The sequence below is a fragment of the Rhinolophus ferrumequinum genome, chromosome 3, assembly GCF_004115265.2.
Source record: "Rhinolophus ferrumequinum isolate MPI-CBG mRhiFer1 chromosome 3, mRhiFer1_v1.p, whole genome shotgun sequence".
NCBI classification, from domain to species: domain Eukaryota; kingdom Metazoa; phylum Chordata; class Mammalia; order Chiroptera; family Rhinolophidae; genus Rhinolophus; species Rhinolophus ferrumequinum.
In genome coordinates, this window is record NC_046286.1 from 61797074 (window position 1) to 61821498 (window position 24425).

At 36.8% G+C, this 24425-nt stretch overlaps 2 protein-coding genes across 19 annotated transcripts in view; one reads left to right on the plus strand and one right to left on the minus strand.

Annotated features, from left to right (window-relative positions):
* The window catches only part of SESN1 (sestrin 1), a 101639-nt gene extending 96373 nt beyond the window's left edge, over positions 1–5266 (minus strand). Inside the window, exon 1 of the mRNA XM_033097836.1 lies at positions 4569–5266. Within this exon, the coding sequence (XP_032953727.1) occupies positions 4569–4847 (279 nt within the window). The 5' untranslated portion in view covers positions 4848–5266. The remainder of the gene's footprint in view (positions 1–4568) is intronic.
* Positions 5267–5945: 679 nt separating this feature from the next.
* The window catches only part of CEP57L1 (centrosomal protein 57 like 1), a 47908-nt gene continuing 29428 nt past the window's right edge, over positions 5946–24425 (plus strand). For 4 of the 18 annotated variants that reach the window (XM_033103565.1, XM_033103568.1, XM_033103566.1 and 1 more), the window contains exon 1: positions 5946–6292. In XM_033103565.1, coding sequence (XP_032959456.1) covers positions 6173–6292 — 120 coding nt within the window. In that variant the 5' untranslated portion in view covers positions 5946–6172. Of the gene's footprint in view, positions 6293–8847; positions 8973–13727; positions 13780–17367; positions 17429–21750; positions 21895–24425 lie in introns of those variants that run through there. The other 14 variants (XM_033103573.1, XM_033103576.1, XM_033103580.1 and 11 more) reach the window with 8 other exon arrangements.

A 24425-nucleotide genomic window follows, 5' to 3' on the forward strand; every position in this document is an offset into this window, starting at 1 on the left:
GAAATCTGCTGGAGGATTTCTGGGAAAAGCTTTTCTTCCTTGATAAACACATAGGAAAGAACTCTTCTTAGCTGCAGATAGATGGTCATGATTCTGTAGCTACTGTAGCAGCACTGCAACCATGAATGGAGACAGTAGTTGCTACACTGAGGAAAGGAGAACAAACAGATGGAAGGCAAAAAGGGAATGTAGTTCAGTTAATGAATCAATCAAGCTTGAAATTGCCCAACCTACAGACATATTATGACAAATAATGAGCCTCTTATTGTTAAACCTACAAACTATATATTCCCTATTTGGAGACCAACTGGATAATCCAACTGTAACTTTAACTGTAAATGTGCACCATTCCCAACAGCTAAAGTTTCATTTCTCACTGAGGGGTAACAATCGCGTCACTAAAGGAAAGCCTCCTCCACCCCACTGAACCGAGATAAATACTTTGTTACTTGGTCTAAATTTTCTATCTTAAGCCAAATTACTTTCAGACATTTGCAGATGAAAATGAAAATGATCAAATAACAATTCTTGGAAAAGTACTTGCTATTTTGGATACTCAAAATCTTTTGATATAAATATATATATACACATATATATGTGTGTGTGTGTGTATATATATATATATATATACACATATATATATACATTCACACACACACTCACATTTCCCCTCTTAATTACCATGCATCAAGACTATATAGTACACCAGTGAACCGTATTAGTATACTGGGCCAGTGTTATTACTTCTGTGCCTTTGTTTAGGGAATCAATCATATAAAAAAGGTATTACAGGATTAATTAAAAAAAAAAAAACCCTGTAAATAAAGCCTCCTATGAGAATAGAAGAACTTCCTCAAAAGCAGGGAACAAATCTTACTGATCTTCCAGTCCCCAGTACAGTTCTGACAGAGAATAGTTCTCAAAAATGTGTTGAACAGATTTACGTATGTTGACATGAAATCAATAAATTGAGAGCAGGAATACAAACATACTGCTCTCTCCCAATGTGCTGATTTTTTACAGGTTTAGCCATTTTAAGTTGCATTCATCCGACCATTGTCCCACCACGTCTCCCTAACAGACTACAGTTCTCTGAGCTGACCCATAGAATTAAGGATCTTCAGAACAGTTGAAAGAATTGCAAATGCACTTCACTCAGCCTTTGCTGCTTTACTAATGAACAGCAAAAAGCATTATGGAGCGCTACGATCTAAATTATTTGGTTTCCCTTGTGAGTCTCATGCCAGAGTGAGAGCAGTAAGGATGGGAGTGGTGGGCAGTGAGGACAGAGCAGTAGGGAGAAGCCAGATTGATGCTGGAATTCTTTAGATTCCACTCTGTTTTAAAGGATTTTAGGCAGATTTCGGCAGATTTTCACTGTAGATAAATGGCTCTGCAGTTACGTGGGGAATGGATATAAATAAAGGTGGAACATAGGTTAAGGCTGGAGGAGGGAGAACAATGGCAGAACTAGAACAGTGGTAGTAGGGGCAGAAATCCCTCAGGAGCTATTACTAACATGAGGTAACATAGGCAACAGGAATCTCAACATGTCTTAAATAGAACTCATCATTCCCCCTAAACTGACCCTCTACCACTCTTCTGTTTCAGGAAATGACGATAATTTCCTTCATCTCCTAGATCCAATTAAAGACTATATCCTATGGTTTCCAACTCCTAGCTCTCTCCCAAACCCATTCACTTTTTTCCACTATGTCCTACTCCGCCATCATTTTTGCTTTGGATAAGTGGACAACTGCCCAGCTGATGTTGCACATCCACTCTTGACCCCTGAAATCCATTCTCTTTGTTTCCAAAGGGAGCTTTCTGATACACCACGGACCATGTCACCATCTTGCTCAAAACCCCTCACAGGCTTCCCATTGTTCCTAGGATGAAGTCCACAACTCTTAACGTGGCTTACAAGATCCTCTGTTATGTGGCTGCCTAAAAACAGAATTCTAAACTGAGCGTTTCTTATGTGCTAGGGACTGTGCTATGTTTTGCAAGCATTGTTTCATTTTATTCTCATTGTGAGGCAGGAACTATTAGCATTGTCCTCATTTTGCAGATGAGAAAACCGAGTCAAGGAGAGATTATGTAATTTTTCTAAGGTTGTAGAGCTAATAAAGTATTGGAGCCAGGTCTGACTCCAGAGCTCGTGCTTAAGCTTTCACACTCCCCTCATCCTGTGCTCCAACCACACTGCATTACTTTCAGTCCTGAGAACTCATCCGCTCTTTTTGGCCAGGAGGCCTCCACACATGTTGTTCCCTGTGCCTGGAATGTCTTCCTCAAAAATCTCATTTTTGCCAGGATAGTATTTATTCACTCATCAAATCTCTGTTTAAATGTCATCTCTTCAGGGAAGTCTTCCCTACCTATCTAAAATTACATTATTTGTTTACTTCCTTCTGATCTGTCTCCCTTCAGTAGAATGTCAAAATTGTTCGGCACTGGTTCCCAGTTCTTAGAATGGCATTCACCTGGGGTTCGATAAACATTTGTTGAATGAAGGCATGACTGAATAATGTGGGGATGGAAACTCCCTAATTTAGTAACTTCATCTATTCAGACTGATAAGAAACAAAAAGAAGCCAAATATAAATTTGTTCATCCACTTGATATTTATTTAGTAGCTCCCAGGTCCCAGCCAATACTTTTGAGAACTTACAGCCCTCCCGGGGGAAGAGACACATAGGCATGATTATAGCACAATATAAGTAAAGTGCCTGTTAAAATTGTGGCAGGAATAAAGTGCAATAGATGCAGAGATGAAAAAAGGTATAAATCTACGGCAAACCTTTACAGTAGAGGAGATTCTTGGATCGTTTTGCAGAATGAATGAGTCTTGAAATATCTATCACATAGTCCATGTATTTCACTTATGAAAGGGGAGAGAAGCATCCACTATATACTGGGGCACTTTACATCGCATTTAATTCTCACAACAGCTCTGTTATTAATTCCCATTTTACAGATGTGGAAATCCAAACTAAAACAAGTCAAGGAACTTGTCCAAGGTTATGCAGTATATTAATAAAGGAGTATAGGTTGACCCAGTACCCATTTACTTACGGTTGTATCACAGTCCTTTGACCCTGTACTCCCCAGAGCCTAATTACTTGTTTTCATTATAACTCTTAACAAAATTGGTTATCTGGTTTCCCATTCTAACAGAAATAAGCAGCAAATGTAAAGGTTCAAAAAGAGACCAAAGTGAAGTATACTAACAGCAAAAAAAGGAACAGGAAAACCATAAAAACTGAACACAAAATTAAAAAAACATGGATCATATAGTCTTCTACATTCCACCCTTAGCTATGCAACAGTACTTGATGTGCATAATGATGACCCCATTATGAAAAAAGGTAATTGTAGTCACTACAGTCTATATGATAAATAATGTTGATGCTTGAGACGGTAAACTTCAGGTATCTAGAAAATTAATCCCTCTCTGGTAACCCTGGATAAATGAATTGTAATGATTATTTCCAAAGTGTCTGTAAGAAAAAATGTCCCAAGATCTTAAAAAGTCTCCATTTTATGGACATGGTTATTTTTCTATTGCTTTAAACTAAATTTTAGCCAGAATAGAAAAACTGTCCATCTTAACTTCCATATGTATACACAAGAAAATCATAAATTTGAAAAACTCACACTATGACTTTGAACACATGTAGATTGAGTAATTTAGACTGAGAAGCACAGTGTTACTGAGCATTGTTAATATCTAAAAACAACCCCTTAAAAGAGAACCATTTTAATAAATCTAATAAAACAGGATAAATTATGTACAAAACAAGAGGAAAACTATAATGTTTAACCTGTTGTACTCACAATTTAAATAGGTGTGTAGAGAAAAAAAAATTAAGCAAACACAGAGAAAGCTGGTTGAGTAATTTACCATAAAAGTGTTTCTGTCATATAGTCTACTTGGGTCCAACTTTTAAATCTGAAGATTTCAGCTCTTTTATAACATAAGCTTTTGTTACTTTATGTAATTCTTCTTCATTTTTTTTTTTTTTAAAGAATGGTTGCAGTTAAGACAACAGACCCTGGATTTTTTTGTTTTGTTTTTAAGAACAAGGGAAAATTGTTTCACCAATTATCTTGAACAAGCTGACAAGGGAACACTTAATATCCTTTATCATTTTGGAGGCTTTTAAATGTGAAACTTTCCACACAGAACACTGGTTGTAACAATGTAAAAAGCATACTGGCTACACTTCCCAACAACATGTAAAAATGAATATAGGGAAAAGTCAGTCTTTACTTGCAACTAACTATAACTCACACATTTTTTCCAGGAGCAATGCAGTTTCTGTTACAACTTTCTAGAAAGACAATACTTGTTTACTTATATTTGAAAATTGCTTTTATTTTAGTTCATGTTGCACAACTTTGGCCCCAAATTCAATGTTTTACAGAACACTCTAAAATTAAGATGTAGCCTGAACTCATAATAAGAGTTCATGTAACAACCTATTAGAAATAAAGTGAATTTAAGTGCAAGTAAAATTTTACTGTATTAGACAGACAGTTGTAATTATAATGCTCTTCCTTACCTGGACGCTCTTCAAAATAAACTCACTTTTCTCTCTTACATCTTTAAAGGGACACCTCTTAGAAAGCATAAGCAGATGAGCAAGCAGCTTATTCAACCCATCCAAAGAAACAGCATTTGAAAGCCCGTCTGATGGACAATAAGGTGTCTCTTTCACCGAACGAAGATACTCAGTTTTTCTCAAAATGATTTGCCTAATGTTTTCCAGTGCTGTCTCTCTAGCAGTTGAATCTCTACTGCACAGTCCATCCCATCTCATTTCATTCTCTCCTTCAGCCATGACAAACGGAGATTTTTTTCTTTGCAGTCTTCAGTTACCTTTCAGCATGTCCCCAAAGACATTTAAGGTGTTTTTAAACAAGAAATGTAAGAAAATCAGGGACATCGAATCGTCATGAAAACACACGTCTGGGTGACATTTGGAACCAGAAGTGTCTTTTAATATTGATGGCTTTCAAACGATCTGCAAGATAGACCTCACCCTCTCCTACACGCAGCGACAGTCTTCTGGTCGGAGACTAAAAAAAAGTTGGAAAGTTGAAACCTTACAGTGCTGGCTTTGCTGGACAGGGAAGTGTTCTCCGTCTCGCGGGGTCAGCGGATATCCTCACGTTGTGGAGCTGTCAAATCCGTGCTCTGCCCCAAAAGGCTGGTAACGTTGAACGCCCTCCAGCCATTCGGGTTTATTTGTGCAGCCACCGCGTTCTCCGGAGCGTTCCCACCCCGCCCCTCCTCGGGCACCAGTCCCCGCCCTCCGCAGTTGCTCCCTGCGCCTCAGCGGCGGGCTGGACGCAGGCTGGGAAGGCTCGCGGAACCGCGGCTCACTGGCCGCCGCGGCCGGAGACCCAAGCGCGCCGGGGAGGCAGCAGCCTCCAGCAGCCGCTGTCTCGGCGGCGTAGTCAGAGGACAGTGCCGAGGTCTGGTTGGCTCCGGACCCCCTGGCAGGCGCCGTTTCTCTCCCGATCGCTGCGTCCTCGCCCGCCGCCCACTGAACCAGACTGGCACCGGGCTGCCCCGCAATCCCCTAGCGCGGGTTGGGCCGCAGAGCTGGTGGAGCCGCAGGGCCCAGGCGCAGAACCCGCCTCTTCGCCCAGCCCCATCTGTGGGGCTCGGCCCAGAGGGCGGGAGCAGGGAGGGGAGATGGGGTCCTCACCCCCCAGCCCCTCCCCTTTCTCCGCCCGGCACAAACCAAGAGCCGCCCCTGCCCTAGCGCCCTGTTCCCCGCCCAGGCAGACGCGACCCGCAGAGGCAAAGCCATTGGAAAAAGCCCCGCCCTCCTCCAGCTACCTCCAGACCCCAAGTCCGTGCGCGACCGCTAACGGCGGCCGGATGCCACGCATGCGCGATGGCGAGCAAGGCGCATGCGCCTTAAGGCCTTGACGTTTGGATTCTCTGGACTGGCGAAGGGAAAGAAAAGTAAGGAGTTGAAGTACCTTGAAACTTTCACAGACAAGGCAAGCACGGCAAAGACGGACGCGCTCCTGGAAGAAACTGAATCTAATCTTAAGATTGGCCTAAAATTAGTGACTATCTCTTTATTACTCCAAATCCTTTATTCAAGGAGGTAGGGCGTCCTCCTATTGAGTGCTGGGAAATGTAGTTTTGATGCTGCTGGCGCGTTCCGTTTGCGATAGAAACTACAGCCCCCACAAACCACTGCGACGTTGCCTTTGGCGGCGGGCGAGTCGACCGTTAGCGCGCTGGGAGACTGAGAGCGTCAGCTTGGTGAGAACTGTAGGCTTGGATGCCACTTTTCCCTTGACAGGGTTTTTCCTTCCTACATTCCTCTGAGATTTTGGAGACAAAGCCGTCGAGGGTTGTCCTCCTTAGTCCAGGGACTTTTTCTAGTAATCTGTGTGGGAAGGACTAGTTCGGGTGCCCAAGCCCGAGGGGCGCGTGGAGGCGAGAAAGTGGGAAAGGTGGCGAATCTAAGAGTCCGAGGGAGCCGCAGACGGCCAGACAAAGAGGGATGCTGTAGGAAGGAGTGCTCCGCGCTGCTGCCTCTGCTTCCGCCCTTTCAGGTGGACTCGTGCGCGATGGATTCATGAATCCCTGTGCAATTGCACCTTTCTTTTGCCGTTGCTTAAGGGTTTTCTGGGCTTTATTTGCTCAGCCAACATGACATCCAAGCAGGGCTTTGCTTTGAAAGTGAGTTGTGAAATCCATTTTATATGAGACTAAAGGGAAAAGACTATCAAGAATATCTGGTATTCCTTGGTATGAATTTTTGCAGGCTTTAAGGATACTATATGAAAAAAGACCTGTAAAAATATTCAAAATTTTAAAAATTCAACCATGTGTTTACAAATTGCTGGTTTTTAAAAAATATCATTCCTCTTAGGAAAAGTCGTGAGCTGATAACCAAATTAAATTTTAATTGTTCACATTGCCGAATAAACGTGTTTCAAAATATGTAGCCTTGTTAGGTCCAGAGTATACAACAGTGAAAAAGATACAGCTCCTATGTATGAAGTTAGAGAAACGAATGGTTAAACATACGGTTACAGTACTGTGTGATATCCTTGGAATGGCTAGAGAGAGGCTCATTTAGCCCAGCCTTGGAAAGTCATGAAAACCATCCCAGTGAAAGAGAGGGCCAAAAGAACAGCATATGGTAAGGCCCAGAAGTGAGAGAGATATGGTACTTTCAGGAAACTACAAAAAGTCAATGGTACTTTCAGGAAACTACAATAAGTCAAATCATATATTTTGAGAGGGATAACTTTTTTTGTATTGATGTACTTTGAAGCTGCAAAGAGACAGGTACTGTAGATTCCAGATACGTAGTTTCTGGAAGTGACCTATCCTTGAACAGATTTATAGTTTCAAAGAATTGGTCTCATTTGGAAAGCCTGGCTACATTCTGATGCTACTAGTTTAATTCAGAATTTTAAAAAATAAGAACTTCTTATGAGTATGATTTCACAAAACAAGCAAAAAAAGTCATTCTTTTTGTGTGTGTGTGTCTTCTTTTTGGGCTCATCCTCCTTTGTCCAACCCCCAAAGGGTAGGGTTTCTTACGTCTAGGTCCCCTTTTTACTGCATAGTTGAAACTGTTCTCATCCATACCCATGCTTTCACCACCACCTATGATTCTTAAATGCATAGCTCCATCCAGCTTCACTTTCAGCTTTCATAGATCCATCTGCTTGTAGTATTTTGACGGCTTACGTTAAAGCCTGAGAACAGGTGGAATCACAAAACAGGCACTCCACTGAGTTTGGGTTGATTTGGAGTTATATACAAAGATGAATATGCAGGAGAGGCCGGTGAATGGACAGGAAGACCCACTTGTCCTAAAGCCAAATGAAAGTGATTAAGGAGGAAGAGTGCTAAATTACGTTAAATGCTGCCCTAGGTCAAGTGAAATGAGGATTGATGATTGACCACTACGTTTAGCAATGTAGATATCACTGAAGATCTTGAGAGCAGTTTTGGTGGAATAAAGGGTAAAAGCCAGATGGGCATTTTATTTAAGAGAAAAATAGAACTGGAGACTGTGGCTGCAGCCCCTCTGGTACTGTTTTCTTTGTTCAGACTTTTCTAGCCTGTCTTTGACTCCTCTTCCTGTAGATCTTAGCTCAAATATCACGTTCTCAAAGTTACCTGAGCTGAATAAATGCCCCTATTATAAATTTACTATCATTATATCATATATCTTTACTTGCTAATAAGTTATAAATTTGTTTCTGCAATTGTCTGTGTGCTAATTTGATTAAAGCATGCCTGCTACTGAAGCATAAGTACACAAGAGCAGTGACTGTGCTGAGTTTTGCTCTTGCTCATCATTTCCAGCTCTGAGTACAGTGGTTGGCATCAAGTATGAACTTAATAAATATTTGATGAATGAATGGAAGAAAAATGTAATGACAGAATTTTCAAAGGTATTAACATATTTACCTGTTGTTTACAAAACACAAGATAATGGATGGAAGAAGGTACTTTATCATGAAAACATTTTAGAAAATTAATCTTAAAAGAGCAAAGCTTTTAGTGCTAGTGAATTGTAGTGCTAACCTTCATGAAATAGGATTTGCTAATATTTTTACCATGTTCCTGCCACCTCATCCTGCTATAAGATAACAGAGTATTTAATAATACTCAAAAAGAGTTTGAAGACTTTGTCTAGAAATAAATGATAAAAATTTATTCAAGGGTCTTAGGTTTTGCAAGCAAGAAACATAACTAGGGAAAAACCCAGAAAGTGTTCCGGAGGAGAAGGTAAAGTTAAGAGTTCTTATAGTACAAAGTGCATTCTTTAATCAGTCCTGCACTCCTAGCCCTAGGGTTGGTCCAGGATGGTTCTCAGCCTGGATGATGGATGCCAGGTGTTCTGGAGGACGGGTGCCTGGAGGTCTGGTCACATCTAGTGTTCTGGATAACGGATGTCAAGTGGTCTGGATACGTGAGTCCTCCATGGGCTGTTCTGAATGTTATCTGGAGGTCTGATACATGTTCAGGCATTGTCGCAGGACTGGAAAGTTCAAAAGTTTAAGTTTCCAGGCTAGTTAAATCAGAGTAGAATCATTTCTCATACCTCAGCCTACTTGATTTTAGTAATTTAGCAGCTTGACTATAGGGACTCCATTTTATTGCTTCACAGTTCATATATATATATATATATATGTGTGTGTGTGTGTGTGTATATATATATATGTGTATATATATGTGTATATACATATGTGTGTGTGTATGTATATATATATACATACATACATATGTATATAGTAGAATACATGTAGAGAAGTAAAAGAATATATGTAGAGGAGTTGCCTCTTTAAATGAATAGTGCTCTAGTCAAGAAAAAGGCTGACTTGGTTGGTCTCCAAGAGGCCTTCATTATAAAATTCGTTAATGAATTTACTATAAAAACAAAACAGGGCACCTGAGGTTTATGGGCTTAGAAACACAATCTTGCTAAGTGTACCAGTTTGTGAGACTTCGAGATAAATATATATATAGATCTATCTATCTATCTATAGATAGATATTTGAGTGATACAGGCTACTGATGAATTTATTGTGATGCCGATTGTTATACTTTGAGATATTTGCCAAATAGATAGCACACTGATTCTCTGACAAAGGGGTTTTCTCAGGAAAATTACATGAGAAATCAGCAGGTTGCTTAGGAGGTAGGATTCAGAACAAATGTGGTCACTTAAAAGCGTTAAGCTATGAGAACCTCCACAGTAGAGCTTTACTTGCCTCCAAGTGTTGTCTTCTCTGAATTGCTTTTTCTGTTTCCATTCCTGACATCCCTTCTTTTTGATAAAAATATTCTTTCTTTAAATATGCTAAGGCGTTTGTATTGCAGCCTAGTCTGTGGCCTTAGGGCTGTTCTGTCTCTATACGCTAATTTTGCATGTATCTGCTCTAGTCTATTATATACTGATTTAGAGTTTAGCTCTCAGAGGGTAATTTTATTTCCAAGTTTTCCTAGGCCCAACATATCATATGGGGTACATTGATCTTGAGCTTAGCAACAAGGTCTGAACTACAGGTATATATTTGGAAACTATCAGCCTCTTGGAATATTTTGTTTTAGTTTACGTTTAAGCTACCATGTCTAAGCGCTTACTATGTTTCAGGCACTCTGTTAAATGCTTAGCATATATATTCTTTTATCTTTACAGAGCTAAAAAAAAAAAAAATCCAAAACTTACTCTTAACCTCTATTGGTTATGGAGACAATGTAGAAAAAGGACAGATCCAGGGTAGCCTGAAACTAACCAGAGAAGGAAGAGAATAATCAGTAGATAGTCAACCAAGGGATTCGAAAATTTCAAAAAGGAATTGACTAGTCGATACACAGAGTGCTACTGCCAGCATGTCTAGAAAGCTAAAGTTTCTAGGTGGTTTGACACTTACCGTAGTATCCCTGTTACAGTACAATATATGCATCTGGCATATATACCATATAAACATTGAATTGCTATGCTGTATTGAGATAGAGATTGATTGATTGGGGTGGCCTGTCGGGTAAAACCGTGCTGCTCCCTGAGGACAGGAGCGTCTCTCCCAAAGGGCTGGCATTCCTCTTGTTCAGCCTCTGCCAAGAAGAGGTAGGTTCCAGGTCAGCAAACTATCACTTGGATAAAGGGCTCTAAGTGGGAAAGGGTGACTCAGGATCTCTCTAAGCTGCTCTTTCCTTGGGTGCTGAGTGCGAAAATAGTGCTCATCAGTTGAAGGAAGATCAGGAACGAGGATAGAACAGGGCCTAAAAGCCTCTGCTAGAAAATCCTAACTTCAGATTCACTACCTGGTTTCCTTTTGGTGTCTGCTTTTTTCTCTTTTATTACCCTCTAGGCTTGGTAAAGTCTTATTTAAATACTATAACTTTGCTGTATCAAGACATGTAAGGGAAAGAGTCATACAGTCATAACTAGGAAGATCTAACTAGGCAAGAGCATTCTCCAGGGAGCAGCACCCTTCTCCCAGTGAGGCCAGCGAGGAGGGCAGTGATAATGAGATCTTCGGGGGAAAGTGAATTTTGAGGACGAAAATTGGAACTCATGGATTGAACTCATAAGTTCCTCATGCGGAGATTCTTCTTCCACTGTCAACTTCAGAGTATCTGGGTTTTAATAAAGAAGGCAATGCAGTTTTTCTATCAGAAATTCATCAGTGACCTTTTTCATTGCACTTGCAGAGGAATGGAGGGATGGAAGCCAGATATTTGCATTCATTTGTTCAGTATTTATTGAAAACCTATGATGGACAAGTTCTATGATTGGCACTAAGTTCACAGCAGCTTACGTAAGAAGCTGACCTTAAGAACTGCTCTTTAGAAGCATACATCTTCGTGGATAATAGACCATTCTTTGAAGAAGCTTGGCTAAACGTTGAGGGGTAGAGATAGGGTAGTAGATGAAGGTCTGTGTGAGAGAGAATGGGGGAAGGAGGCAGAATCAGCAGGATTTAGTGACATTTGGATATGGGAGATGAAAAAAGAAAATGCCTGGGGTGACTACTATCCAGATGGCGAAGAGTAACGTCTTCCATTAATCAGAGTAGGGAATATACTAGGAAGACCAGTCTTGGAATGGAAAGATACTCAGTCTAGGTTTGGACATGTTAATCATCTTGTTTGAGGGATTTGTGAGTCATTCAGGTGAACAATATCCAATACCACTTCTAAACAGCTTCTGTACACGAGAAACCCTAACTGTTGTAAGATGTAGCTATAGATTCAAATAGTGAGAAGACCATGGATCTCAGAGTCACAAAATCTTGGACTTCAATCCCTATAGTACTTCTTATTAACAGCGTGAATTTGGCCAATTCTTTAACCTCACTATCTTTGGATGTGGGAGATGAGATAGTCGTAGTTTTCCTGCCTGTAAAAGGATAGTACCTAACTTCCCAGGACTATTGTGAAGATTTAATGAGGTAATGTATATAAAGCTTTAGATTAGCACCTGGCATATGTTGGCACTCAAGATCTTTTCAAATGATCATCTTTATGTCCTTCAATTTGATTGAGACTAATGAAATATTTATAAAGTGCTTTATTGTTGAACTGAAAAATGCTATTTATATCTTTCTAATATTGGCATTCTCTAAGATTTTATAATGAGATCCTTGAATTATATTTCATTTTTGTCAAGTTTGCAACTTAGCTTTAATAATATTTTGCATTTTAAGTTTCAACTGGGGAAAGTTACCATAAATAAAAATATGGCATGAGAGCATGCTGAAAACAGCAGCATGAGAGATTATATTTCTGAGCAAGGACTCTGTGTCCAGCTTTGTTATAGTAATTTTTAAAAACACCATATTCCCTTCACCTATATGATATAAAAAGGAATGTATAGTTCAGGAAAATATAATTACCAGTCACGTAAAATTTTATTTAATGTGACAATTTTACACTGTTTAATTCAGAGTTCTCATTTTAATGTCTGCCTTATTTTTGCTGCAACGAATAAAGTAAACAAATATTACAGAATTTAGAAGAAATAATTTAGGTCGGTAAATTTTTATAAGTACATTTTATTTTATTATTTTTTGCAACATTGAGGGGAAATACATGTGGAAGTGAAACAGTTGGCACTATGTTTTTTTAATGTTTAAAATTTATTTTTCAATTACAGTTGACATACAATATTATATTAGTTTCAGGTGTACAGCATAGTGATTAGACATATAAGTACATTTTAGAAGACTATTGAGGAAACAGAATTGTTCGATGGCTGAGAACAGATTGAGATGTTTTACCAACTTTGGGAGAAGCAGCATAGCAGTTCCAGGAGATAGACCATTGACTTTGGAATTAGACCTTCAAATCTGGGCCTCTGCCGTTTACCTTACACAGATTGCTAACCGTTCTAAAACCTCATTTTCTTCATTCTCAGAGAGGGATGGTATTACCTTATCATTCTAGGTAAAGCAGACAACCTATTACCCTTTCTAATCTTCTTCAAAGCAATTCAGTTATCCACTTGAATGTATTTGTTTCATGCTTATTGAGAATATGAGTTCCTTGAGAGCAAGTTCTCTGTTTTGTTTACCACTGTACTCCCAGTGCCTCAAACAGTGATTCCTACCGTGTTTCCCCGAAAATAAGACCTAGCCGGACCATCAGCTCTAATGCGTCTTTTGGAGCAAAAACTAGTGTAAGACCTGGTGTTACATTATATTATATTATACCTGGTATTATATTATATTACATTATATTATACTCGGCCTTATATTAAAGTAAGACTGGGTCTTATATTAATTTTTGCTCCAAAAAAACGCATTAGAGTTGAAGGTCCAGCTAGGTCTTAATTTCGGGGAAACACGGTACATGGTGGATGCTCCCAAAATAGGTGACCCACTGGCTGGCTATCTACTTCAGAGGTGCGTTAACTAGACTCCATAACATGATGTATGTAATGCGCTTAAACATACAGAGCAATTAATGCGCTTGGCACCAATTAGTCTGTATGTTTGTTTCTTTGTTTTCCTATGCCCTCTCTGATTTCTAAACAGTTTTGGGACATCTGCTTAACACACACACACAGTCTAATAATTATAATTATCATTATTAATAGTTAATATTCACAGTATGTTTGCTCTGTACGTGTTATGTCAGGTGATTAATAGGGATTTTCTTTTAAGCCTCACAATAACCCTGTGAAGTAGATACTGTTATCCTCATTTTTACAGATAAGAAAACTGAGGGCCAGAGAGTTTAAATAACTTGCCCCAACTCATTTGGATAAATAGGTAGGTTCATGATTGCTAGATCATATGGTAATGTTATATTTAGCTTTCTAATAAATTCCCAACTGTTAAAGTGGTTGTACCATTTTGCATTCCGACCTTCAATGAATAAGAGAGAGTTCCTATTGCTCCACAACTTCATCAACGTTTGGTGTTGTCAGTGTTTTGGATTTTAGCAATAGGTAATAATGGTGTCTCATTTTAATTTGCAATTCCCGAACGACATAATGTTGAGCATTTTTTTCGTATGTCTATTTGGTGAGGTGTCTGTTCAGATCTTTTGCCCATTTTAAAATTGGATGGTTCATTTTCGTATTGTTGAGTTTTAAGAGTTCTTTCTACATTTTGGACACAAGTTCTTTATCAGATATGTGTTTTGCAAATTTTTTCTTCCAGCCTATGTCTTGTTTTGTCATTCTCTTGAGCATGTCTTTTACAAAGCAGAAATTAATTTTAATGAAGGCAAACTTACCAGTTTTTCTTTCATGGGTTATGCTTTTGTTTTGGTCTTGTATATAAAACGTCATTGCCAAGCCCAAGGTCACCTAGATTTTGTCTTATCTTCTAGAAGTTTTACAGTTTTATGTTTTACATTATTGGTTTATGAACCATTTTGAGTTAATTTTTTGTGAAAGATATCAGGTCTGTGCCTGGATTCATTTATATTTTTATTAATAAAGTTTCTGCTGAAACTATTAATTATTTTGATCAGTAGTATTAAAAAGTGAAAAAAAAACTTAACAAAACAAAACAGTGTACTTAATCTTTACAACTGTATAATTTGTTCTTCAAAACTGTTCCTTGGGGAAGAGGCTTGAAGTCAGCTCAAAGATGGGGCCAGGGAGAGCTTTATCTGGAACACATGATGAGACTAGACTAACGGTTTCATTTCAGTGTTGTTCTTCTGTTATCTGTTATTCACACATGCGGGTGGCTGAGTGCTATATGTGCAAATTGTTAGGGAGTCTTCCTACAATTAGGAATATTGTTCTTCAGTTGAAACACCCTGTTATTTGTCCACTTTGCTGTTTCTTTGCTACTTTTCTGCCTAGTCATACAGGATTGCAAAAATCCACCTGTGATTTCTCTCCAGTAGTTTCACCCTTTTATACTGTGAAATACTGAAGCCAGTGTTATAGAAAAGCTGACTTCAATTTAAGTTTTTAAAGAATTTTTTCTAATTATCTACCATTTACTAACGTAAGTGGTTTTGCCTCTAAATGCTTGCTACTTGTTTTTTTGTATTTTGGATTGTTGGAAAATAGCTTTTGACCAAGTATTATGTGTGTACCATGGTGTGTGTGTGTTGCCCAGATGAATTATAAAGGCTTTTAAATTTTGAATCTTTAGATTTTATTTTTAAGGTGTCCTTAACAAAATGGATTTGAATTCTTTCCTTAACGAGATTGATTTGAATTACGTTCTTTTCAGCCTTTAAAAAGCCTACTTTCTGAAAGACTGTCATACATACTATTTTCAGAATACAGTCTTTCTCATTCTTCATTTTATTTTGCTTCTAACTTTCATGAATAAATCACTTAAATAAAGTTTACTCTTTAATTTTTCTCCAGTTCTTCTGTCTTTGGTGTATCCATACACCAAAATATGTATCCATATTTACCGTAGTGTGCTTTGAATGTCTAAATCTCCAGTATTTCTGGAATATCTTAAAATATTTTTTTGAAACAATAAAGTTGTTTAATCAGTATTCATTTTGCCCTTATTGAAAGATTTGTGAGCCAACTCTATAATATGTGTACAATTTGTGGCATAAATGTTATTAAGTCACTCTCACTACTGGCTTCATTCTTATTTTTTTGCTCGTTTTCCTTACCACATATTTTATGTGACTATATACATATATAGAATATACTAAAATTTGTGTCATTTTAAACAATGTTAGAGGGGTGGACGGTTAGCTCAGTTGGTTGGAGCGTGGTGCTGGTAGCACCAAGGTTGCTGGTTCGATCTCTGCATGGGCCACTGTGAGCTGTACCCTCCTTTAAAACAAAAAAAAAAATTGATATTTCAAACAAAGAAAAATAAGAGTAATATAATAAACACCCTTTTACCTATCTCGTGGAATTAACAACTGTTAACATTTTGCCTCATTTGCTTTATTTTTTTTAAATGGAATAAAAAATTACATGTGTGTGGAAGTGCCCTTGGCACCACAATATATTGTCTTTGTGTTTTAAAAAATTTTTGTATAAAAGACATCTTATGATACTTATCACTCTATAACTTGTTTTTTTCACTCAACATTATTTCAGAGCTTATTCATGTTGCTAAATATAGATATAGGGTTTTTTATTTTAGCTGCCATATGATGTTTCATTATATGAATACGACACAATCCATTCGCCTGTTAGTGTATATTTAAATTATTTTTCCCTTTTTTTCTGTTGCAAGCAATGCTACAATGAATATTACTATACATCTCTCCAAATTAACATGTGCCATATTCTCTAGGGTTCATTTATACATAATGAGAAGTGGAATTTCTGTGTTTATAGGGTATATATAGCATCACAATTTTAAAATTGTTTCCAGAATTTTTCATGAGTGTACACTCCCACTAGCAGTTCATGAAAATTTTCATCTCACCACATCCTTGCCAAATATTGACAGATTTTTTTTTTTAAGTTTTTGTCAATCTAATGGGTGTGCGGTAACTTTTCATTGTTGTTTTAACTTGCATTTTCCTGATTACATTGCATTTCCTAAAATTGAGTATCTTTTTGGTTTTTGGCTATATTTTCTCATCTGTTAACCACTGTTCATATCTTTTATCTGTTTATTATTTGAGCTGTTTGTCTTTTTCTTAATGATTTATAGAATAGGAGTTGTTTCTGTAATTTGGATATTAATCTTTTGTTATACATGTTGCTCTTTTAAAAAAACTTTGTCAGTGATGTCTTTTGTTGAATATAAGTTTAAATTTTACATAATTCTTTGCCACCTTTTCCTTTCCTGTTTGTACATTGTCCTGTTTATTATGAAATCTTTCTTACTCAAAGCCTGAGGCATATCTTATATTTTCTTCTAAAACAGTTGAATGTTTGTTGTTTATATGTAGGTATTCAGTCCAGCTGGAATTTATTTTTGTGTTTGGCATTGAATAGAGATATATGTTTATTTTTTACAATATAAATAGCATGTTATCCTGGCACAAATTGTGAGTAGTTTATCCTTTCCCCATGAAAATGTCCTCTCTTTCATATACCAAATTCCCATAAATGCCAGAGTAAATTTGTAGACTTTTTTTCTGTTCAATTAGTCTTTGTCTCACCTTGTGTCAGTATTGCTATTTTAATTACTAAAGCTCTATAATAAATCTTTAATAACTAGAAGAGTAGTCCCTTTTCCTTGTTCTTTTTTTACAAAGATTTTACCAATTTTTGTTTGGGGTTATCCCTATATGGTTCTTACGGTTTCTGACTCTGGTGTGTGAATGTTTTAAAATTACATTTTCTAGGTAGATTATCTTGGATTTTCTGTGTAGATAATCATATTACCTACAAATAACAATTTTGTTTCTTCATTTTAAATTCTGTTCATCTCCTTCTCTCTGTTTTATTGGTTTGGCAGGATCTCCAGTTCCGTGTTGAGGAGTAAAACTACGAAGTAGTGAGCATCTCGTTGTCAAACGGTATTTTTAGTATCTGAGGCAGACTTTTGTTCTTGAAAACTAATACTTTTAGTTTGTTTTAATTAGTTTTCTATTAAAATTATAAATTTTTAAATGTAGTTTTTCTTAAGCCTTTGAGTTTAACTTAAAATTTTTACTAGATCAGTTTTTAGATCTTGTAGTTTTTTTCACGGAAATAAGGACTTTGACCTTTTCTTTGATTAATGTTAGGTTAACTAGTAACTCTAGGAGGTTCAATCTTCTTTAAACATGTAATAGCACTTATAAATTTAAATTCCTTATGTGTTACAAGTCACATTTTTCAATTTATCTTACCATGTTTTCTCAAATACTTGAAACAACTATCAGAACTTCAATTCTAATAAGCAACGTCTTCGTAAGTGATTAAGCTACTGATGTAAATCTAATAAATTAGACATATACATTTAATTAATCTTATTTTTAAAATCATTTTAAACATTTTTAAAAACCCAGCTTCCATTTGTCACTCTGGCTTGAGTGTTTTCCTTGTTTTTGGCACCTGCACATTTCCCTTTCTTGCATTTGAGCTTGGCTATGTATTTTTAAATGTTATGTATTATCCTGCATTTAGGTTGGAGGGGAACTTTTCTACTTTATGTTAATTCAATATTTTGATTAGAACTTTTCTTATTTTACCTTCTTTTATTGTATGTAGTTTGGTAAATCACTTAAAAGTCTTTCTAGAACAAGGGTATTGTAAATAAACACCTGTTGAAATAATTTAAAATATGTATTCTTTAAATTTTAAAAATCTTCACTTATTAGTTATCTAGGTAAGATCATCAACGTATTCAAAAGGGTATTCACTGTAAAAACAAAACTTCTGTTGGTACCCGAGGTTTATAACTCAAATTGTGGTAAAAGCTCTGGTAAAATTTCTACGTTTGCCTCTGTTTTAGTAGAATTTTAGAAATGGACAAAAACCTTAAGGTTACTTAAGTCAGTCAACTCTGTTATTTTATATATAGAGTTATAGAGAGGTGAAACTCCTAATTAGGATAAGGTCGCAGAACTCGTCAGAACTCAGTATTACCACCACCACACTAGTGAGCCCTAATGTAATGCCCACCAGTACGTAGGTGGTAGTGCTTGGCATGGGTTTGCCACCAGCGCTTATTTAACGTTCCTCACTTGCCTCATTTTGTCTCAACCTGATTGCATTTTCTTAAATTCCTCTGTTCAGAAAGGGACACAGGATGGCTGTGAGATCTGTTGTGATATGTTCTATTTTTAGACTTTCTTCATTTAGAACATATGAAACAAATTCTATTTCTTGCTCCAAAATAGTTTTATGCCAAGTGTTTGAATTGTTACTCATTTTATGAACCTTCATTGTTTCATGAGTTAATGAGACAGTATTACAGTACATACTGAATAATTTGGCTGCCCCTGACTCTGTCAGACACTTTTGAAGGTACTCTACAATTCTGTGCCATTTAGTCAGATATAGCAGAGTGGTTATCTACTACATCAACTGAGGTTAAATACATGAAAACTACAATCTTTAACCTTTTTTTTTTAAGGATGTCTCTTTCTCTTCCTTTACTCTCCTATACTGGAAATATGAATTTCTGTGTATGCAACAAGAAATAATTTAGATAATTAGATAATACTTTAGATAATTTGCTCTTTGTTATTTCTCTTATGAGCTGTTATTTCTTGTTATCAATTACATATAATATTTTGATGGCTGTTTCCTGTGTAGAGCTGCTTTGAAGATTCTACATACATACATATTACCCGAAATCTTTTCTGTGGAATGCTAATCTCTCAAGAGGATCTCCTCCGCCCCCACCAAAAAAAGTTTCTGTTGTGAATAAGTTTGGGAAATGCCTGCTCTATCCCTGTTTTGGAAATTCATGGTAATAGTAGAATATTAAATATACTGACAAAATTTGCAGGTGAAGAAGTTGGTTAATTTTGTTTTACCCATTTTCCCAAATTTATTTGCCTAGAAATCTAATTGAAGGAATAACACCAATTAATATCGTATGAAACTAGTATTCCATAGGACACATTTTGGTAAATGCTGTTTAATAGCATGGATCTGTAGTGAGTTGTAGATCTATAATCTAATTAGAATAAGTATTTTTTTTTCCAAGTCAAGTTACTTTTATTATGTGTTCTCTTCCTTTACAACCTGGATCACCTCCTCTCCCCCTTCCCCAGAGTAAATGTTACCCTTCCCCAGAGTAAATGTTTTTATTCATTTAGCTCATCTTTATTGAGCCTCTAGGAAGCACATACTAGAAACACAAAGATGAATAATACGAAGTTCTGGCTCTTGAAGACCTACCACACTGATTTGATAGAGCAGGGCAGCCATCTATAGGGGTTACCCCCTCACATCTTTATGTCATTGTAGAGATGACAGCACTTTGCATTTACTTATTAAATAGCATGAGAAAAATGTTCTTTTTTTTCTTTTAATTGGGGAAGGGGTACAGGACTTTATTGGGGTACAGTGAGTACTTCCAGGACTTTTTTTTCCAAGTCAAGTTGTTGTCCTTTCAATCTTAGTTGTGGAGGGCACAGCTCAGCTCCAGGTCCAGTTGCCGTTGCTAGTTGCACGGGGCGCAGCCCACCATCCCTTGCGGTGGCTCGAGGACTTGAACCGGCAACCTTGTGGTTGAGAGCCCACTGGCCCATGTGGGAATCGAACTGGCAGCCTTCGGAGTTAGGAGCATGGAGCTCCAGCCGCCTGAGCCACCGGGCCGGCCCCGAGAAAAATGTTCTTAATACATGTTTTTATAAAGACTATTATTCATTGAATCTAAGGTGTCAAAGATTGTTAAGACACAGCATGACTTTATGTACCACACTGAAAGAAATAAGTTGCCAGATATAATTTAAAGATGAATTCTCACCACCAAAAATAAGACCTAGCTGTCAGACAGTCAGCTCTAATGCATCTTTTGGAGCAAAAATTAATATAAGAACCAGCATTATATTACATTATATTATATTTGTTATATTATAACATTATATTAAAGACCTGGTCTTATAATAAAATAAGACGGGGTCTTATATTAATTTTTGCTCCAAAAGACACATTAGAGCTGATGGTCCGGCTAGGTCTTATTTTCGAGGAAACATGGTTAAGTCTAGTGGTTAATAGGATAATGAATACGATGTGATCCCTTGCTCTTAAACAACTATAAAGGAAGGCAGATGTGTACAAACATTGCTAAAATAAAACTGTTAAAGCAGCTAAATTAAATCCCACAAGCTATAATTAATAAGTACATTAAAGATAATGCAAAATTAATGATAGTTGATGGTTTTGTAAAAGTTGTAAATTACCAGCTTCAAAATCCATCTATTGTTAATTTTTTATTCTTTCATTGTTAAAGGTGGTTGGGGGTTTAGTGGGTCGGAGGAAGAAATGGAAGGAAATATTTATTTTGGGGGTACATATGTATATGTTTTTCTAAAAGAATAGAGTTTATTTTAAAGATATTTTGTATTTCTCTCTGTCTCCACAGTGGGTATATTTCAAGAGAACACAATTCTGGTAGTTATAGTGTTTGTTTTCCTCAGAAAATTTACAAATTGAATTATACTCAGCCAAACATGTTTCTCCATATATGGATTTATACAAGGGAAAAGCTGTTAACCTTAAGCTGCCATCTGTCTGCTGTTAGCAGCTATATTAGTTGGCCTAATATACACACTGTTAGTGTGTACACTCTGGGAATGCAAACATTTTAATTTTGGTTTAAATAAATAGCATTAAGAAAACAAAACTGTGTGCATGTGTGTAGATAGATATAAAGAGAGAGATATCTAAGGCTAAATAAAATATAGGGAAAATTGTATTACCTGTGGTTTATGGAAAGAAGTGCAGAAACAGAAAAGACACCACATTTAGAGTCTGGAGGCCTGAGTTTGAATTCTGTTTTTGCCATTTATTAGCTGTGACCTTAGGCAAGTCAGTTCATGTTTTTGTCTCTTGTTTGCTCATGTGTTCAAAAATGACTGTAATGCCACTTTTTAAGGCTGTTAAGACAAAATTTGATGTATAAAAGCTTTTTCAATTACATACTTTTCAAGTATCATTTGATATTTAGATTTTGCCTTTTAGTACAAATATGAAGACAATTTGCAAAATTGAGTTTACCAGTTTTATCTGTGTTTATATGAGCTTTATTCAAAAAAAAGAAAAGTAAATTTGTTTTAGACATTTCTTAGAATTTCATTTTCTCCCTATCAAGCATTTTAGAGGTACTATTTTATTAACAATGTATAGGCAAATTGACATGTGTTATTGTTTTATATATACAGTTTCAATTTTTTTCTAGGTCTGATTGTCATAAAGTTTTAATAAGTTAACCAAGAGAAATTTTGTTTGTCTGAAAAAGTATTGCAGACTGGAGAAATAGTCTTAAAACATGGTGAGAATTATAAACTTTAGGACTTTCGTCTCAATCTAAGCAAAGCTCCAGGTAATTTGACAATATGTATCAGAAGCATTAAAACTGTCTTTTACTTAACATTACCATTTCTAGACTGTATTCTAATAAAAAATATAATTTATATATTTATCTACTGCCATTAAAAAAACATACTTTAAAAGAATATATAAAGACACAAGAAAATGTTTATCATGTATTAAGCAGAGACGCAATTTACACAAACATTGTATGGTACAATCCTAACTTTGGTTAATAAAAGACTGATTTATTTAATAAATGCCAACATATTAACAACATTTTAACAGTCTCAGATGGGTAGAATTTATAGTGATTTTTATTCTGTAATTTCCAAATTTTGTAGGGTGAGCGTATATTACTTTTGTAATCAAACCTCTTTTCAAATACTCTAGTCTCTCAGCACAGTAAAATATCATGGATTTACATATAATGTAAGTATAAGAAGTTGTACGCAATATTCATGTACATAAGAACATTATTTCACTGACATGTGGTATATACAACTGAAAACAACTAAAGAAGACAAACAAATGAAGAAACAAAAACTCATAGCACAGATAATAGTTTAGTGGTTACCAGAGGGTAAGGGGGCGGGGGTGGTAGGTGAGGGTAAAGGGGATCAAATATATGGTGATGGAAGGAGAACTGACTCTGGGTGGTGAACATACAACATGATATATAGATGATGTATTATAGAATTGTACACTTGAGACCTATGTAACTTTATTAACATTTAAACCCCAATAAGCTTTAATAAAAAAAATTTTTTTAAAGAATAACATTAATGATTGAACTTACAAGTGCAAATGCCTTCAGCTGTACTTTTTGGTTTTGTTGCAGTACAGTCCTTCTCTTACCTTTTGATGGATTGTAATTTGCAGCTTCTAATTGAAGTTTTTAATGAAGGATGAAAGTTAGTCATATTAAAGGAGGCTGGGGCTGTCTTAGTCTGGGCGAGACTGGCAAACGGCCAACTGCCATGAACGATGAAAGCAGCATCAGAGGCTCAACTCCACTTTTTATGGGCACCACATTTCTGTTAGTTTAGAGCAAGCTCAGTTGTTTAGGCATTGCATTTATTTTCCCTGAGATTGTGACCTCTTCCTTTTTCCACCTCCATCTCTCAGCATAAAGTCTGCCACATGTTAGGCACTCAGCAAATATTACTAGAATTGAAATGGAATGAAAACTGAAAATGATGCAGATTCCTAATACTGGATTTACTGAAAATTCATCTCAATATTAAATGAACTGAATTATGCAGACACAGTCGCAGGCAGCCTCTATTTGGATGCAGGGGAAGTTCTCAGGAGCAATAAAGATCTCATGTTTAGCCATCATAGGGTCTTTTCTAGGCCTCTTGTATTTTGGCTGCTAAGGGTACATTGGAAGGCTTCGGCACTTTCAGTATCTGACACAGTCAGCTAGAAGTAAATTTGGAAACTGATGAAGAACTAGAGCATGTGAGAGGAGGATAATAGAAATTTTCATAGATACATTTAAGGTATAAAATATATTTTGATAATCTTAATTAAGCTTCCACCTCAGCCAGGCAGGAAACTTGGGTTTTGTCCTTTTGCCCCCAGTGCTGTTCAACAACATGTGCTTTTTCTCATGTTAAGACCTTAACAGCTGTGCCAACAAGTGTAGTTTGGAAAAAGTAAGGGCTTCATGATGTCTTTCTGCAAATCCGCTTGTCAGCAGCTGTCCGTCAGTGACAGATGAATGACTTCAGCCCTTTAGATCACTCGTACGCTTTAGACCCGTAAGTTGGTGTGGTGAAGATACTGCCACTTGCTAATAGGAATACGATTGGAATGATGAATATAGAGCTGGGAATGCCAAGGAAAGCAATGTCATGACAAACTTAGGTGTTTGTGTTGCTTTTTGAGAGTAACTCATACACCTCTATTAGTGACTACAACCCTCTGTTGTTTCTAAATGGCATAGACATCTTCCTTCTACCTTCTACTGAGATAATTTGCCAGCAGGATTTGTCTTGGAGTCGGCATGGCTTTCAATCACTTCAGTTTAACAAGCTTTTATTCAATATTGAATTAAGTGCTGTGGTGACAAAGATGAATGAAACTTGATCCATGTACTCCTGGCTTTTAGTTTAATGGGGAAGACATGAACAGATTATTTCAATATGTTAAGCAAATAGGTATGCACAGAGGAGAATTAATTAGCCCAGCCTCAGGGAGCCAGGAAAGGGAAGCTTCATGCACAGATTAACTGATAAACTATGTCTTGCATAACAAGTAAGAATATTCTAGGAAGAGAGGATAATATGAGCACTACAATCATGTGTTCACTCAGTAAATACAGGAGAAAAGAACTGGATAGAGAACAGGTCATGGAGGCCCTGTGTTCTGAGAACGTACTTGATCTTTATTCTGAAGGCAGTGAAGAGTCACTGAAAGAGTTTTAAGGATTGAAGGTGGCATGGCTGGATTGTAATTTTAGGCAGATCACTGTAGAGCCAGAGTAGAGGATAGCTTCATGGGACAGGATTAGTAGCAGGGAAATCACTTTAGAAGGCC